The sequence below is a fragment of the Hyperolius riggenbachi genome, chromosome 1 (assembly GCF_040937935.1).
Source record: "Hyperolius riggenbachi isolate aHypRig1 chromosome 1, aHypRig1.pri, whole genome shotgun sequence".
Classification (NCBI taxonomy): domain Eukaryota; kingdom Metazoa; phylum Chordata; class Amphibia; order Anura; family Hyperoliidae; genus Hyperolius; species Hyperolius riggenbachi.
Genome location: NC_090646.1, coordinates 349,544,700 through 349,563,161, shown reverse-complemented (window position 1 = coordinate 349,563,161; position 18,462 = coordinate 349,544,700). Strand labels below are relative to the sequence as shown.

General features: G+C 40.4%; 1 protein-coding gene across 2 annotated transcripts in view; it reads right to left on the bottom strand.

Moving 5' to 3' along the window:
* The window catches only part of CELF5 (CUGBP Elav-like family member 5), a 203,937-nt gene that overhangs the window by 116,821 nt on the left and 68,654 nt on the right, over positions 1–18,462 (bottom strand). Inside the window, exons 1-2 of one of the 2 annotated variants that reach the window (XM_068234092.1) lie at positions 18,155–18,227; positions 14,962–15,044 (exon numbers count right to left, since the gene is read on the bottom strand). Coding sequence is in view for 1 of the 2 variants with exons in the window: in XM_068234091.1 (XP_068090192.1) it covers positions 14,962–15,044 (83 nt within the window). In the remaining variant the exon portion in view is untranslated. Of the gene's footprint in view, positions 1–14,961; positions 15,045–18,154; positions 18,228–18,462 lie in introns of those variants that run through there. The other variant, XM_068234091.1, reaches the window with a different exon arrangement.

Sequence of the window (18,462 nt, the reverse complement as noted above, 5' to 3'; positions counted from 1 at the left end):
AGCGATGGTACAGCACGAAATGACTGTTTGTCCATCCTGTCATCCCTGTACCCACTTCTTACCACCAAATTTGTATTTAACAGCACACCAAACCTAAATCTGAATCAACACAGAATGTATCTATCTAAGCTCATGTTCCAGCTGTACAATTTCCTCTACATTCCCATTTTACATAATGGCATAATGCTATTCTGAGTATCTAGAATAGATAATAGCGCAGTTTATGGTAAACAGCCATGTTCAGTGTTCTACTGAAAGCGCCTAAAGATTTTCTAGTATATAGCAAGCGCTGGTGATGCTTCTGAATGGTCACAAGCAGTCCTGCAATTACAGCCTTAATAAGGCATTTTATTCACATATAACTGCAAGTTTCAAAATGTCATGTATACCATAAATGTCATATGAAACTAAAAAAGGATAATTTGCAGAGTTGTAGAAAATCGTAAATGATTTCAAGCAAGTGCGCGAATCCTTAAATATATGACAAGACCAAGAATATGACAGAAAGTTGAAAAGGACCCAAGCATAACACCCACCTTTTGAAATAAGAAACAGGGATAACTTGAAGACACCCCCCCACCACACTTCTAATCATGCCGACACCACACCCCTCTTTACACATAGCACAAAGCACTCATAAGTAAAAGACATAGGGCTTGATTCATAAGGGAAGCACGAGCTCAGCGCACACTATGCTGAGGTAGTGCAGCGTAGAATGCTCTGGTAACTTACGCGCTCCTTGTAACTAACGGCCGCTCCACTCGTCCCGCTCTGAGCTCCAGCGGGTCCAGTGGCTTTAATGGATGGAATCCCAGCACTCTGAATAGCTCAATAGGCTGCTTGTCACTTGACAGGCAGCCTATTTGTCCAATCAACGTGCGGGGATCATGTCCTAGAAAGCCACTGGATCCGACGGGGCTCAGGGCGGGACAAGTAGTGAGGCCATTAGTTACAAGGAGCGTGCGTAATTTACCAGCGCACGCTACACTGCACTACCGCAGCATAACGTGCGCTGAGCTCGTGCTCCCCTCATTAAGCTGCGCTGATGAGTCAAGCCCTAAGTTTTATAATTCACTGCTCCTTTCTATTATTAGTTTTCCCTCATATTAACATTTTGAAATATAGAAATTTGAAGGATGGTAATAAAGTTTAGAAAGTGTAGATCTGTACAAAGTGAACCTGAACTGACTAGAGAACAAAAAGATCCTCCTCAATCTCGCCATCACTGAATTTGGACCCTCTGAACATATATCCAACAAGAGTTTGTCACATATGTTCTCATGGCCGAGCTCATCACCATGTAGGAGCGTAGCTGTACCATGTCTGCGCAAGTCCAGCCATGACTTCACAGCAAGCCAAGACCACTTGTCCATGAGCAGTTTCACGCTACTGCACAAGTGTGGCCATACTCATGCAGTCAGAGGGTACAAGCCAACAGCAGTGGTAACTCTGAACTATCTGGAGGCTTCACTCTACCTAGGTAAGTATCTAACTTTTTGTTCCCCAGCCAGTACAAGTTTGCTTTAAAGGACAACTGAAGTGAGAGGTATATGGTGGCTGATATTATTTCCTGTTAAACAATGCCAGTTGCCTGGCAGCCCTGCTGATCTATTTGGCTGCAGAAAGAAGCATGCAGCTAATGCAGTCAGATCGGACAATAATGTCATAAACATCTGACCTGCATTCTTGTTTAGAGTCTATGGCTAAAAGTATTAGAGGCAGAGGGTCAGCAGCATTGCCAGGCAACCGGTATTGCCTAAAAGGACATAAATATTGCAGCCTCCATATATTTCTCACTTCAGTTGTCCTTTAAGTAAGTTGCTCGAAAGTACACTACATCTGTTCTGGTTGCAAAAAAAATATTGATGGTAAATAAGGTAGAGTTTATTATTGATTGATTAATTAGTACTACAGCTACCATGCACAAGCAGTGCGGGATAAAATCAGCATGCACATGCTAAGCGCAGTCCTGTATTCGTAGCGTGTGCTCTTTAGTTACAGCCAATCCTTTTAAAAGCTGCGCAATAGTGCTGTAGCGCGGCCATGATACTTCCCTAGTGTGGCCGCTACTAAGTTAATGTAGTAGCGGCCGCTCTAGTGAAGTATCACGGTCGGGCTACAGCACTTTCGCAAAACTTTACTAATGTGGCTGCTAATACATAAATTAGGGTGCTGCTGCTAGCGGGCGTGCTAGTAAAGTATCGCAGCTGCGCTAAAGAGCACAGGTTACGAGTACATCACCACGCGTAGCGTGCAAATGCTGCTTTTGAATCAACCTGTATGTCTTAAGCGGTATCTCCATGGTGACACAGTGAAATAATTTTATAAAAAAAATACTGAATAGCTATCAAAAGCTTCTCCTAGTGACAAATTACAGTTGCCAGAGGCCAATTAGAGATTAGTGTCCGGTCTTCCTATTCAACCCACTGTCCAGACCTGCTGCTAATGGTTAGCAGAAAAAGAGGCCAGCAAGGTGTGGCTCCTCAAAAGCCTCCTCAAATAAATCACACACAGGATAAAAAAAATTAACAATAAAAAACACACTTATTTATAAGCACTGTTAATCAGGTACCTGTATTTCACCTTAGAAAGTTTGAATAAATTGCCCTCATATGAAGTGTTTCAAATTATTGTAGCTGCTTTGCCAAGTGTTCCCAACTTTGGGGTGTCCTGCAATACCTACTGCAGTTAAACACCACTCTGATAGAGCGGACTACACCTGGCACTACATATCACACACAGAGATAAGCCTCCGCTGTTAAGAGTATGCTGCATCAGATACTGCCAGCACCAAGTGTCACATAGCATACAAGTGGTAGTTGTGGTGTGTAGGGTTCAGTGACAGCCCTCCCCTCTTGACATCATGGCCAGAACCAGTGTTTCCACACATGCAACAGTATAAAAAAAAAAAATTCAATTTTAGCAAAATAAAATATACCTGAAAATGCCAAAATGATGAAAACACAAGGAAACCTATAATTTAAAGGGCTAATATCTCGAAAAATGCCAAAATTTAAAATATATGTGGACAAATACTTACAGAAGTACATTTCCCCCCAGAGTAAAATGCCCTATAAATTAATTTCTCCTATGCTGCTGTCATTTACAGTAGGCAGTGAAAATCTGACAGATATGACAGGTTTTGGACCATCTTCTCATGGGAGACAAAGATGCCGGCTAGCCTGCCTACTTTCCTGCACAGTATTTTGGCAGTTGAAATAAGCAAATGCCGTTCAATAAGTGCTTTTGAAAATAAAGAAAACACTGATAATTCCCCATGAGGAGATGGACTAGTCCAAAACCTGTCAGATCCATCAGATTTTTACACTACTGTAAGTGACAGTGACATAGGAAAAAATGAATTTATGTAACGATTGGTGTCAGCACGCAGAGATAATCTGATTATTGGTGATCTGCAGTATCACCAAGAATACAGATATATATATACCTGATTATTGATGATCTGCAGAATCACCGATAATACAGATATATTGCTAACCTCTGGACACCTGAAGTGTGTGAGTGTTTGGTGTAACAGTAGAAATTGGACCACCGGGGTAGCAGGTGGTCCAATAAGTAGAGACAGACTCTACTGCAGTCAAGGACTCCAGGAGAAGGAGACCTTGACTGGTTAGCAGCAGTGCCCCTCCTGAAAAGCAGGGGGCCCCTGCAGGGAAGCTGAGCACCCAAGGGATGGGTGACAGCCAGAAAGGTCGGGCAGGCCAGGTCGGCAACACACTGACAGATAAAGTACAAAAACAGTAAGCTGATTCGGTATCCAAGGCAAGCAGGGTTTGGCAACGGAATATCAGAAGTGCAAGGTACCGAATCAGAGATCAGAGGAGTGGTCAGGAAAGCAATATGTCATAACAGATATCAAACAATGCCTAGTCTGGGTGTGAGGTCCGTGGTCTCTACACCCTGGAACTAGTCTGAAGTATAACAGAATGATACCACAAGTTCCCTAGTCTGGGTGTGAGGTCCTTGGTCTCTACACCCTGGAACTGGTCTAATGAATAACACAGATGATACACAGTATTCCTAGTCTGGGGTGTGAGGTCCTTGGTATCTACACCCTGGAACTGGTCTAATGAATAACACAGATAATACACAGTAAACTGGCTAAGTGTGGATTCCCAGGTCCTCCTGGTTCCACCACACTGAAAGATCTGACTAGGTCTGAGTGCTAACACATAGGTATTCGCAACGCCAGACAACTAGCAACTGAACAGCAAGAGATATATATAGTGGAGCGCTCTCCAGTGCCACCCAGCTCCCATCAACCAATCAACAACTGAGCTGGGATCAGCTGACTGCCTCGATCAGCTGACCATTCTCCTATTGGTATAAAGAGCCTGTCTTGCGGCGCGCGCGTGCGTAGCTCTCCATCTGTGTGCACTACTAGGTCCAGACAAACCAGACGCATGTTGCTGTGGGTAAACCGCCGCTCTGTGCGCGGATACCGCCGCCTCACTGTCAGAAGGCGCGGCGGTTTCTCCGCAATCCGTCACAATTTATAGTGCATTTTATTCTGGAACAATGCACATTTTCTACATATGCATGCATTTTACATTTTCACATTTTTTGTGATAGTGGTTCTTTAAAAGACCTGTTGAGCCTTATAATCAAGTAGCTGGTGTGAGAGGTTGGTGGAAAAGTAGACAATGACCTTAATATGCCGCTTGTGAGGAGCTCGTAATTGTTCCTATTCCTTACAAAAGTAAAAGAAAAAACTTTTACTTTAAAGCTTATTTTGTTACATATTCAGCTGCTTTACTTTATTTGACTACAGTTCTGCTATGAATTTAAACAAATAGCAATGCAGCAAGAAGATTAAAGGCATCATAAACAGAATTCACGAATCAGTGAAAAACGGCGCCTAGCTCCAATGGTATAAAAACGGCGCCTCATAGAACTTTATTATAAAACGATATTTATCGTTTTTATGATTAAATAACGGCGCAGGATGTCTGTACGAAATTTTTCGTTTTAAACCTCTTCTTCTTGTTTATATTAACGTTATTTATAGTTTAAATTGTCATCGTCACATGCCATTGTAAAAGTTTTGTTTTATTGAATAATAATGTTATACCTAATTTCCCTAACTAAACCGCCGCATTCCCGAGGCTCTAATCTAACTAATTGCCCCCAAACTCCCCGGGGGGCAGTCCGGGCTTCGTTTCCCAGTAAGGCGGGGCTATGAGCAGCAGCCCCGCCTCACATGCGTCTGTCAGTGGCGGATCTCCGCCTCCGCCCGCCCCTCTCAGTCTTCCTTCATTGAGAGGGGCGGGCGGAGGCGGAGATCCGCCGCTGACAGACGCATGTGAGGCAGGGCTGCTGCTCATAGCCCCGCCTCACTGGGAAACAAAGCCCGGATTGCCCACCTGGGAGTTTGGGGGCAATCAGTTAGATTAGAGCGTCGGGAATGCGGTGGTTTAGTTAGGGCTATTAGGTATAACACTATTATTAAATAAAACAAAATTTTTACAATGGCATGTGACGATGACAATTGAAACTATAAATAATGTTTTATAAACAAGAAGAAGAGGTTTAACCACTTTACCCCCGCGCGTACGTATTTCTCCGCCCCTTTTTCCATCCTTTAAAAACCAGGGACGGAGAAACACGTACTTTCCGCGTTCCCGACGCTGCCCGTGCTCCCGCTCGTAAACACGCCGCCCGCCGCTAGTAAACACGCCGCCGCCCGCTCGCCCAGAGATCAATGAACGGGAAAATCCATTCCCGTTCGTTGATCTAAGCCCCGCAATGATCAGCTGCTCTCCTATGGGCAGCGCGATCATTGTGAGAAAAAACTCACGTGTCCAGCCTCCTTATTCTTCCTCCAAGCTTCCGGAAGGAAGCTTGGAGGTCGCATTAAAACAAAAAGTTACTGTGGCCATCTTGTGGCCAAATAGTAAACTACACCCTACACATTTTTAACATACAAATAAATGACTTTTACACATAAAATTAACTCATTACCTCCCACACTCCCCATTTTTTTTTTTTTTTTGTAATTAAAAAAAAATTAAAAAATTTACAATTAAAAAAAATACATAAATAGTTACCTTAGGGACTGAACTTTTTAAATATTTATGTCAAGAGGGTATAACACTGTTACTTTATAAACTATGGGCTTGTAATTAGGGATGGACGCAAAACTGAAAAAAATGCACCTTTATTTCCAAATAAAATATTGGCGCCAAACATTGTGATAGGGACATAATTTAAATGGTTTTATAACCGGGACAAAAGGGCAAATATGTTTCATGGGTTTTAATTACAGTAGCATGCATTATTTAAAAACTATAATGGCCGAAAACTGAAAAATAATTATTTTTTTCCCCACATTTTTCCTATTTTCCCATTAAAACACATTTAGAAAAAAATAATTCTTGGCATAATGTCCCACCTAAAGAAAGCCTAATTGGTGGCGAAAAAAACAAGATATAGTTCATTTCATTGCGATAAGTAATAATAAAGTTATAGACGAATGAATGGAAGGAGCGCTGAAAGGTGAAAATTGCTCTGGTGCTCAGGGGGTAAAACCCCTCAGTGGTGAAATGGTTAAAATGAAAAACGATAAATATCGTTTTTAAACAAAATATCGTTCATAAAATGGCGCCGTTATTCGGCCGGCGCCATTTTTAACTGTACCCAGAATTCAACATCTTGAAAATGATGCCATCTACTTTATAATTTACTACAAGCATTTCAGATCCATGGTATTCACGATGACTTCTAAGATAATTGGGTATAATTGCATCAAGGCAAGCCAACAGTAAAATAACAAAAGGATAAAACTGGTATTGCTAAGTGCAATGTCGTACCAGCATAAACAACAATTCATTTCATCCATATTCTAAAAGTATGGTACCAATCTTGACTATGAATATATACCAGTTAAAATGTCTATATTATGTGTTTTCACAGATCATGACAACGGTAAACAAGGTACCCTAACGGCAAAGCAGGTGATTTAGGTGTCGGTGCCCATCTGGTAATATGGGAACCCCATAGACAGCAATGATAATTGCAGCTATAGCGACGCCCAGTGTATAGTTTGGGTGCTGGAAATGTTACGGCATTAAAAGTTATAAGTGGAGGGACACTAGAATATTGTTACAAGTAGGTAGAGGGTGGGTTAGTGTTGAAGAGGATTAGGTAAAGTGATAGTAGAATATCGGCTAGGTATTGTACCGCACTCGACCACTAGGAGTGTGCTATGGGTGGGTAAAGCAGCAGATAGTACAAAAAAGGAAAGGTCCCCCAATATATGTTAGCACCATTCAGGATATATAATATCAAGATCATAATGTATTATTTAGCAGTAACATGAATTAAACACACATATAAAAACAAGTAAAATATTCACTCTCCTGGGATGCAAAGTCAAAGTATGTCAATAACAATCATTGGTTAATGTTATCTGAGTCTACCTATTAAACCAGCAACACGCAGTGTACGCAATGTCACAGCGTGTGCTTGAACCCGGGTTCAAATAAGGTGCAATAGTGTAAAACAATCAAAGTGCATATCTTACAAAAACATATATAAACACATAAGTTAAATGGGCATATATCTCATAATAGATGCTGGTGGTGGCTAACAGTGAAGCAATAGGAGTGAATACAAGCATATGTCACCCAGGTAAGTAGACCACTAGCACCCAAGGGAGAGTGTGGCGTCTTAGTTCCGAAGGCGTGACCCCGCTTTCTCAAGAAGAGACCCTGTGCCACCATAGGAAGCAGGAGGATGGGGGAAGCTTCGATAGGATCCAGAGGTTTCCCCTACCAAAGTACCCCCCAGGGGACCTTTTTAAGGTTACAGAGACTTTTTAAACAGAATCTGTACTATAAAATTCTCCTGGGCCCCTCTTTGCTGTTTCTGTCACTCTCTGCTGAGATCCTGGCTTGTAAATGCCAGTTTTAGGCAATGTTTACAAACAAAAAACATGGCTGCGAACCAGCATGTGAAAGGCTCAGAGAAGCTCAGTCTGTGACTCATACAGAGCCTGCAGGGGGCGTGGAAAGGGTGTGCATAACTTCTATCCTATCACAGGCAAAGCAGCACATTCCTGCCTGAGCCGACAAAGGAAGGAAGATTAGATTAGACAACAGAGATAATACAGCCACTGTGCAACTAGGAAAGGCTGCAGTAAGACAGACCACATTAGAACAGGTATAGGAACTTATACGATAGAAGAAATAAGGCTGAACATTTTGTTACAGAGTCTCTTTAAGGACCAGGGGCTCTTCTGCTCAGCCATGCGCCTCAAAATTAGCTATACAATAATAATTATAATATAAAGAGGGCAGCTTGTGGTGCTTTCTGGTCACTCCTTAAAGGGAACCTAAACTGAGAAGGATATGGGTGTTTCCTTTTAACCAATACCAGTTGCCTGTCAGTCCTGATCTATTTGGCTGCAGTGGTGGCTGAATCACAAACCTGAAACAAGCATGCAGCTAATCCAGTCTGACTTCCGTCAGAGCACCCAACCTGCATGCTTGTTCAGGGGCTGTGGCTAAAAGTATTAGAGACACAGAATCAGCAGGAGAGTCAGGGAAATTGTATTATTTTAAAAGGAAAAATCTATATCCTTCTCAGTTTAGGTTCCCTTTAATAAACCAAGTAACCAAATGCTTCACATTGCGGTTAAGGGTGGTTTTGACAAAAATGTAATAAGAAAAAGTTCAAAATTATGATCTTAGCATATAGGTATAATAAATAATATTGAGTTATTAAAATAGTGTTTTTTGTTTGTGTTGTCCATAACAAATGATCTCGCCCAAACCTTGTTTTCTCTGTCTTAAGATAAAATACTGAAATCTAGACTGGAAACAACATGATTAACCACATTATTATTATGCATTTAAAGTGGTATTGTACTCCCAAAACTATAATTTCAGTAACTACTCTTACTTACATAAAAGAATATTTGAAAAGATTCCCAAGCCTTACCTGTGTCTAAAAACATTTTTTTTTACTGCAGAGAGCAATACAAGATAACTTATCCCTGGCAAATGTAATAATTGCTGGCTGAAGCTCTCTGTGTCTTCACTCTGCCCCTCCTTTTCTGCTGAAGTGTCAGCCATGCATGAGCACTTTATTCTACTGGGAATATGTGAGTAAGGTCTGTGCATGCCAACTAGAATGATGCCCTCACCCATGGTGCTGGAAGAAACCTATTCAACCGGCGTGAGTCAAATAGATACATGGGGACCTTGTATTGAAACAGTGGGCTGCAAGAGGATCCAGGAAGTCTGTGGACCATCCTGAGGCTTTCTATTACTGAGGTATGTATGCAAATTTCTCCATTACTGAGGTTTGTATATGTTTTTAGGGATGGTCGGAAATGCCAATTATCACTTCTGAAGAAATTCCAATTTCTACAAATGCTGGTTACCGTTTCCACGAATTTCCGATTACTAATTTCTATGGAATTATATTTTTTGCCATTTTTTAAAACAATTATGTAATTTTTAAAAAAGGTGTTTTTGCGGAATCTGCTATATTTTGTGGATGTCTGCTATTAAGTGGACATCCATGATACACTACCAAATTCTCTGATTGGCCAAATACATTGGAAATATTGGACAAATCGGAATACCTCAGAAATATTAGACCATTCACAAGACTCGGGCAGAACAGAGTTTTACAGAGTCTTGCAGTTGGCCTAAAACTTCTGTGGTATTCCGTTTTCCGCAGTAACCCTCCGCAATCTCTGATTGGTCCAATGCTACCAGGTGTTTCCAAAGTCTTGTAATTGGCTTAAATTTATAAAGGTACTGTATATTTGCATCTTATGTTTTTATTTCCTATTTTATGCATTCCAGAATTCCATGTACCTGCTGCTTTTGCAAATTCAAATATATTATGTATTTTGCTTTCCCATTATCTAGATTGAATTACATGTATCCTTTTCTTTCATAGTAACATTTGAAAAGAAACCATGTAGAGAATGGGAATAAAGTTTACAGTCAAAGAACCATATTTACAAGCAGAGAAATACTTTTATCAGTACATCAGTTCCAAGGAAGGACAAATAAGGAAAAAAGTTCACAAAAAGTAACTGCCCCTTCAAAAATAAATAAATAAATAAATAAGCAGCAATAAAAAGAAGAATGCAGATTCTTGCCTCTCTATCTGAAACTAAAGAAAAATACTTGGTTGGTTTTTCCACTTTATTTTCAGAATCTAATTATTGATTTGCAAAAAGTGGAAATAGAGAGCAAGACAAGAGAGCTGCTACACTGAGAATTATTTTTAGAAGATGAGAGTTGTTTGTTGGAGTGTTATGTTATTCCAGAGGGGTGGAGAAAGCCATAACGACCACTGCTGCTGCTATGGGAACCCAGAACATGGTGGCAGTGTGTCCTTAACCTTTTCCTTGCCCTTTTATGCTACCTCCTGATGTTTTAGTGGTGACTGCATTGCTGTGATGAGGAGGTGTAAATATACATCTGAGTGTCCATGCTCCAGATTCACAAGAGTTGATTGAAAATTGTTGTCTAATTACCCATGAGGTGCTTCCCCTTATGGGATCACTGCTTCTTAAAGGTGGCCACACACGATACAATAAAATGATCTGATTTTAAGGCAAAAACGATCGGATCTCCTGAAAAAATCGAAAGCTTTTTTTTTTTTTTTTTTTATTCGACTGAAAAATCAGATCGGATTTCCCGTTCTTTTCGATTATTATCGATCCTGAATGCTGGAAATTTTTCTCAGAGTTTCCAATCATTGTTATCATAATTGGGGAAAATTGAACATAGGTGTGTGGTACATTGGTAATATTTTTGAAATGTTACAATCAGTCAGAACAATTGATTGCAATTCTTGATTTGAACCGACATTTAAAAAATTGTATGGTGTGTGTGGCCACCTTAAAGGTGGCCACACACGATACAATAAAATGATCTGATTTTAAGGCAATTCGATAGAAACGATCGGATCTCCGGAAAAAATCGAAAGCTTTTTTTTCATTCGACTGAAAATTCCGATCAGATTTCCCGTTTTCTTCAATTTTTATCGATCCGGAATGCCAGATATTTCTCTTCAATCTTTGTAAAGATTGTATGGTGTGTGTTAGATTGTCAATTTATTAATATACACAACCTAGCAATTTTCTCTGATTTTTCAATAATTTTTAGCATAATTGGGGACAAAATTGAAAATAGGTGTGTGGTACATTGGTCAGATTTTTAAAATGTTACAATCAGTCAGAAAAATTGATTGCAATTCTTAAATTGAACAGATATTTAAAAAATTGTGTGGTGTGTGGCCACCTTTAGGTAGATGATTTAAAGCACACCTGACCCAAGGCAAACCTACCTTAGGTAAGCACAGAAATAAATGCATGTTAGATCCACAAACCTCTGTGCATTGGGTGTTCCTCTCATTGTTCTTCCTGGTTCCTGTATTCATTTCTTAAAAAAATATGACTTTTGGTTCAAGTCAGATTTTCATACAGGAAGAAGCAGGCTTGCTGTGATGTTCCCGCCAATCACCCTCCCATTTAGTCCCCTTAAGAGGAGGGAATAGAAGGGTGATAGGAGGGAATATCGTGGCAAGCCTGCCTCTTCCTGTATGAATATTTGACTTTAGTCAAAAGTCTAACTTTTCAAGGGGTGATTACGGAGACCAGGCAATGAACTGGCAATGCACAGTGCTATGTAAATCCAGCATGAACATACCTCTGTACTTACCTAAGTTAGCTTTGCCCAGGTCAGGTGTGCTTTAAGCAACCTTGCACAAACTGCAAGTAGTGCACAGTCTTAAAGTAGAAATCATCCTTTGCCAATGGCATTTGACGATTCCCTCTGCTTTAGGACAGTTAGCTAATGTGCAGCATTAATAACATACCATAAGATTTGCTTACATAATCAGGAGATATGTTCTAGATGCTCTCTGAGGCATATTGCTCTTTTCCCACCTCTACACCATGGCTGGTGTTCCTATAGGTACTGTATCAATCACAGCTCCCTTTACATTCATGTAATGTGGAGGAGGAGAAGAAGTGTGATGTAACACACACTACCAAGAACAGGTGTTATAGTTATGGCAACCAAGCAACTCTTTAGGCATAGATAAGAGTTTGAAGGCACAACATGATATATGTTAGTTATGCAAAATGAGGAAGGAGGCCATGAAATGAAAAGAGTGCAGTTTTATGAGGCTGTAAAACTCTTTAATGTGTACTCATACTTACAAGTGGTTAAAATGTTTCCAACCAAGGCCCTGACCAATAATTCAATATACTTATTTTATCAGTTCAGCTCAGTTTTAAAATACTGGAGTGTGATTTGCATTTTTTATACTAATCAAATGACTTATTGCTAGTTCATTCAATCGAAGGAATCACACACCTGCAGTAGAGTGGTTGCTGGTGCAGGGACCCCGTAGCAACGTAATCCAGAAAATCGAAAGAGGGAACTGCACACAGATTTGTATGGAATATAGAATATCACTAGTTCATTCTTATACTTAACGTGCTGAAGTGCAGATGAGCTCTGCACAGAGAGGAGAAGTCCAGACTAACAGATTACAACCAGGTAGGAGAAGGGAAAAACCTTTAGGACTAATATTGGAGATTTTCCAAGTGGAAATCAGCACACCCTACAGCCAGTTTACTATCAGTATTACCATAGAATATCAGCTTACACTGTACATATTTAAGGTTACATGCCAGTATTATAAGATGGGTCTAAAATCAATCATAAACGTTTACTCCATAATTGACCATTGGCTTATTTTAAGCATACCTACGCAAAAGTACACTAGTACATTAAAATCTTCACTTCATTAGTAAAGCTACATGAGAAGTCAGGAAACTAATAACGTTTAGGAAAAAGTAAACATTTCTGCCTTTGGGATAATTTATCAAAGGGTCAACTGAGACTATCCTTTTATGGTATAGTGAAAAGCATCAGCACTCATGCTATTTGTTGGGGCCAGGATGGTGCATGCATAGATTAAACAGTCACAGGTGCTAAAAAGCCAACACTTTAATGAGTAATGACGATGCTGTTGAATCCACTGCAACAGACAAGCCAATGTTTTGGGGCTGCCTGAAGATCTTTTGCTTTCCAATGAACGGACAGAGGATATGCATTATATAATACACAATACAAATCTAAGTTCAAAATTCATATAATTTCTTTTTTTTATCCTTCATTTGTATCTGCTCATGAATTTGTATTTGAAGTTTCCTAAATTTCTGTTTTTTTTCTAGACTACACAGCCTGACACAGACTATGATACCACACTATTATTACACTGATATAGTATATGCTTTGTATTGTACCGTTTGTACAGTAAACTCAGCCAAATACAGCAGTTGACAGTCAAGTTGTTAGGTACACGCAATCTACATATGCTGTAACTTACAAATGGTGTTTCTCTAAGCACTGTAACCTGTTAGCATTCATCTCTTAGAAGTGCCTGATGCACCCTGACAACCTAGTAGCCTGTATGACTTCAATCTCTGTGCATTCAAATAGTGTGTTCCATTAATGGTCGCCAATTAAGGTACATACACACGTCTGATTTTTCCAAACGACCAGTCGTTTGGACCGGTCATTTGGACGTCAAATCTCGCGTGTGTACAAATGGTCGTTCGGCTGATAAGGCTGGTTTGTCAAAATCAGCCTTGTCAGCCGAACGACAGTTTGTACACACGCCCGATTTGACGTCCAAACAACCGGTCCGAACGACCGGTCGTTTGGAAAACTCAGACGTGTGTATGCACCATTCGCTTCACCCTACGTTATGTAGTAAGTCCCACACCTTCTTAACAACAAAAAGGGTGGTGCTATATATATGTCTAGTGCTGACTAGTCAGGTACATGCTCGTACTGCTAAGTGTTCCTCTGGGAACTAGGACTGCTGGAAATAGATGACTGTTGTAGTGCTAACATGGGGACAGAGTTCTGGCAGGGAGAGGAGGCAGCATACCACTGTCCTATGAAAAACATCAGTTCTGAGTGCTGAGAATTACAGAGCGGTATTGAACTCCTCACACTATGCCTGCTTTTTTTAATTTTGGGTTTAGATAGTATTTAAAGCGACTTTGAAGCAAACTTGGGCAACATACAATGAGCTGAGCATATGCTGACACAATCAGAGTTTAGGTTCAGTAAAATCTGCATGGAAAATATTTCAAGTTGCAGAGATTAGAGCAGATGTATGTGGAATTGAAATAATGCAAACTAAGCTCCTGAGCCTCCTTATTGGCCAAGAAGGTCATCCGTCATAATAAAGAACCAATCAAAAAGCTTGAAAGGTCAAAATGGAATGACTTCCTCATGAAACTCAGGACTTCCTGCTAGAACTCTCAGTTATAGTACCATATCACCTGGCTATATTTGTTGAGATAATTGTTTAGTCATAGAATTTCCCTAGTAAGTAACCTCTGACAATATACTTTATCATCGTATGCTCAGCTTATACTGGCCATTTTTACTGCAGGGTCACTTTGAAAGCGAACACAAGTTTCCTTTAAAGATGCACTTTTCGAAATGAAATAAAGCCACAAGGAAATGCTCTAAAGAGATTCATTGTATCTCTTTCTCCAGCAACTCCAATGGGAAGTGGATCCATTAATCCAGCAACCTTTGTACAATCCATTTATTCTTCATTCCTTCCCTGAAATGGCAAGCGATCAATGCAGGCTGCCGCACATATCACTTTCCCCTTATGACACGCTTGGTTGAACACCTTAATGTTTATAAAATGTTCTCTTCACATGAAGGCCCTGATTGATAGGCCGGGATTCTTTACATTTCTATAGCAACATACAGACATTATGTAAATGATACAAAAGGCTACTATGACACGAGAAGTCGTTACAACATGTTCAGCATTTTCTCTTCCCATTGCTTCAGATGCTGCGTTTGGGATGAAAAACGTGTGACTTATTTCCTACTTCAACTTTCCCAAATATTGCCATTTTCTACTCACCCCTGGAAGCGTCTTCTGCTCATGTAGGGCAGTTTGTGCTTTGATGGCAGAGTCTCTGGCACAATATGTGAGAAAGGCACAGCCTGGGGAAGAAATGACATGGTCAGAGCGTTGTACATTCCTAGAAAAAGATGAAAAGAATTTCCTGTGAACATGATATACAGTAGATCATACAGGGAACCAAATTCACTGAGACAGACTAGGGGGAGATCCACACTCCATATTTCAGCAGTGTGATTTATTGGGATTGAAAGAGGAACTTTAATTAATATAACGTAATGAATAAATACTTATTATTTCTTTACAATTTTACTTTAGAAATTATTTAGCCAGTGTTTGCCGATTGTAAAATATTTCCTCACCCTGGTTTACGTTCTTCAATTTATCACAGGTGGTGACATCTTTACTGCTGGCAAAAAGCATCACTGTGGAATATTTGTTTGTTGTGTGTGTTACGAAGTGAGCAGAAACAACACCTGGTTTCCTAGAGTGCACTGGGAGGAGAAGGTTTCTTGACATCATATCCTAGGCTAAACATCACTGAGAGAGCAGGCTTACATACCAATATACAACAATATATAGAAATAGGAAGCATTTCTGATGCTGAAACTAGTAGAATTATTGTAAAATTGGGTATTCTGAATAATTTAGTACAGTTTTCTATAGGTTGCTGCAGTGCATCTTTAAATTGTAAAAGCTATACACAATGGCAATGCAGATTAACGTGCAAATATTCCATGGTCTAGCACTATGCAATCAACGTTAAAGTGTACCCGAGGTGACATGTGGCATGATGAGATGACGTGTGTATGTACTAGGCCAAGCATACAAATAACTAGACTGTGGTCCTTTTCTTCTTTTTTTGCGTGAAAGAGTTAAGCATTCTGGTATATAAGTGACAGTTTCTCTCCAGTTGGGACCTAGTCAGACTATAGGCCCATACACACGTCTTGATTTTTGCGAGCGACGGGTCGTTTGAACGTCCCGTCGTTCAGTCGTCCGCACGCCGAATCAGGTGTGTGTACAGACTGTCGTTCGCATGATAAGACTGAGTTTGAGCGATCCGTTCGCAAAAATCAGACGTGTGTATGGGCCTTATAGCTACTTCTCACTGAAAAGGAATTACAACCATAAACCTCGACTGGCAAAGGACAGCTTCTGAGCACAGGGGATAGATGATAAAGGTCAATAGTTTATAAATATTAGCTCTGGGGCACAGAAAGACTGAGTGAAAGACAATCATTCATATGAGACAAAACAATATTAAATCTATTTTTTTAACTTTTAAAAAGAAAATAACACTCTGTGATTCTAAAACAGAATCATTTTATTATCATAATTCATATTAGAGTTATGAGTTTTCATATCTAAGTGTATGCTAGGTACTTTGAAAAGTCATGATGCCCAATCAGCAGTACGCATGGATTCAGCACAGGTAGGTAGGTTTGGGTGTTGAGGTATTACAGTCTAAGGCAATTTTAGGGGAAGCCACTTATCTGTATGTTTTTAGGACACGTCTAAAGGCGCCCATACACCTTTGATCGGCGATTGAAACCCGATCCCCATGGGTGACATCGCTGGGCTTGGCTGCACAGACGTGATTCAGCTGTGTAGCTGACGGTGCACTGTGTTGCTATGCGGGGAGGCAGAGGGACAATGAAGCAGCGTTTGTGTCATGGCAGGCAGGGTGAGCAGCGTATACAAAGTGATCGGCCTTTCCCCCCGAGGGGGGTGAGTTAATCTGCCGTGCAGATCACTTGCGGGTTACAAGCCACTGTGCACATGCCTGATTATCGATCAGTACTGGCTGCCTCAGCCGACTTTAGTCAAGCGTGTATGAGCCTTAAGGACAATTTTAGGGGAATTTATTTACCTTATCTGTATGTTTTTGGGATGTGAGATGAAGCCAGAGTTACCACGAAGGAAACCCGTGAAAACACGAGAACATACAAGCTCTATGCAGTTAGTATCCTGGCCAAGGTTCGAAGGAGGGACCCAGCACTGCAAGGCAAGAGTGCTATCCACAAGGCCAACATGCATATCTGAATTTACTACCAGGCCCGCCGACTGGTCTATTATTCTAGACAAATGGGAATCCTCAACAGTATGTAAATACAAATAAACATCACCAGAAAGTAATTTGCATTTCCCACCAAGCAACCCCTTTGATACAGATTGTATGTACCTGTAGGCCAATTTCAGAAGAGTGACTGCACACTTCTTTTTCCAGCAGCTTTACAGATGACAAACTGTCACTTGCCTCCAGGGAAATTACTATTGGGCATAGTAAACATTCAGGCAGTGGTCACACTTGAACCGCAGAAGTCAGCAGCATTTTTCTGCAGACAAATCTGCAGTGTCTGCTCAGTTCAGGCCGACAGCCAGCTGACAGTAGCTAACTGTCGGCAATATGGAATTGTATGCTTTGTGCGAGAAAAAGCAGCACTGCCTAAACAAAGGGGCTTCAAGTCAGTGGATAAAGGAGGGGAACAATGTACTCAGTGGAGGTGATCCGGCTTTTTGAATCTTTCAGTGATGCATCAGGGTGGCTGTACACACAATAGATTTTCTGCATAGAAGGCCCCCAACGGCTACCTTTGCTGAGTATAGACCAGCCTGTGCACCAGGCTTTACTGCTGGGGAAATGTGCTTAGCTCTACTTTAATCTAGTTTACTAAGAGCCTGATTGAACTGAACAGAAAAACAAAGGTTAATTGCTACAGCTTTAACGTCCTACTTTAGAAAAGCCTAAATATTTTTTTCCTGGTGTTCAGCTTTAATTTTACTGTGAAACATTCATACAGAAGGCAAAGTCTGCAATTCTTATATTCCACGTATGCACTAATAATAGGAGTAGATGATGGCAAATGATTACATAGCATGTGAAAACTAACAATATCCAAACATTATCACATTCACCAGCTACGCTATGCTGGACCATGCTATTTAGCAATAATATTCTCATGTGAAGAAAAGAGTAATTGCACAGCTAATTCCATAATCAACTACAACCCATCTCCACCCCCATCCCCACCAAAATACTATCTGCTTTGCTATATGAGATCTCAATTAAAAGAAAATAAATGCTAACTGGAGATAACAACAGACTACACACAACTTTCCATTTGGGAATCCCTGCTTAGCGATCAGCATTCTTTCGCTTGCAAATCTCATCTAAATTCTTCTTAGCCACCTCAGAATGCTGCTCATCTAGGTGTGCCCCCATTAAAACTGTATATCTGAAGGATGAATGCTGGGTGGGAGAGGCGATGAGGATTTGTCTATCTTTATTGCACGCATCTTCATTACATGGGAAGGATAAGTTTCCATGGCAACGCCTGAAATACCATCTCCTCCAGGTAACAAAAATAAGAAAAAGAAAACAATTAATTGAAAAAATTGGGAACACGAAAAAATGGAAACAAAAACACCCTCCCCTTTCCAAGAGCTGTATTATTAACCATTTCTACTGAAAGAATGACACATTATATTGAGGACGGA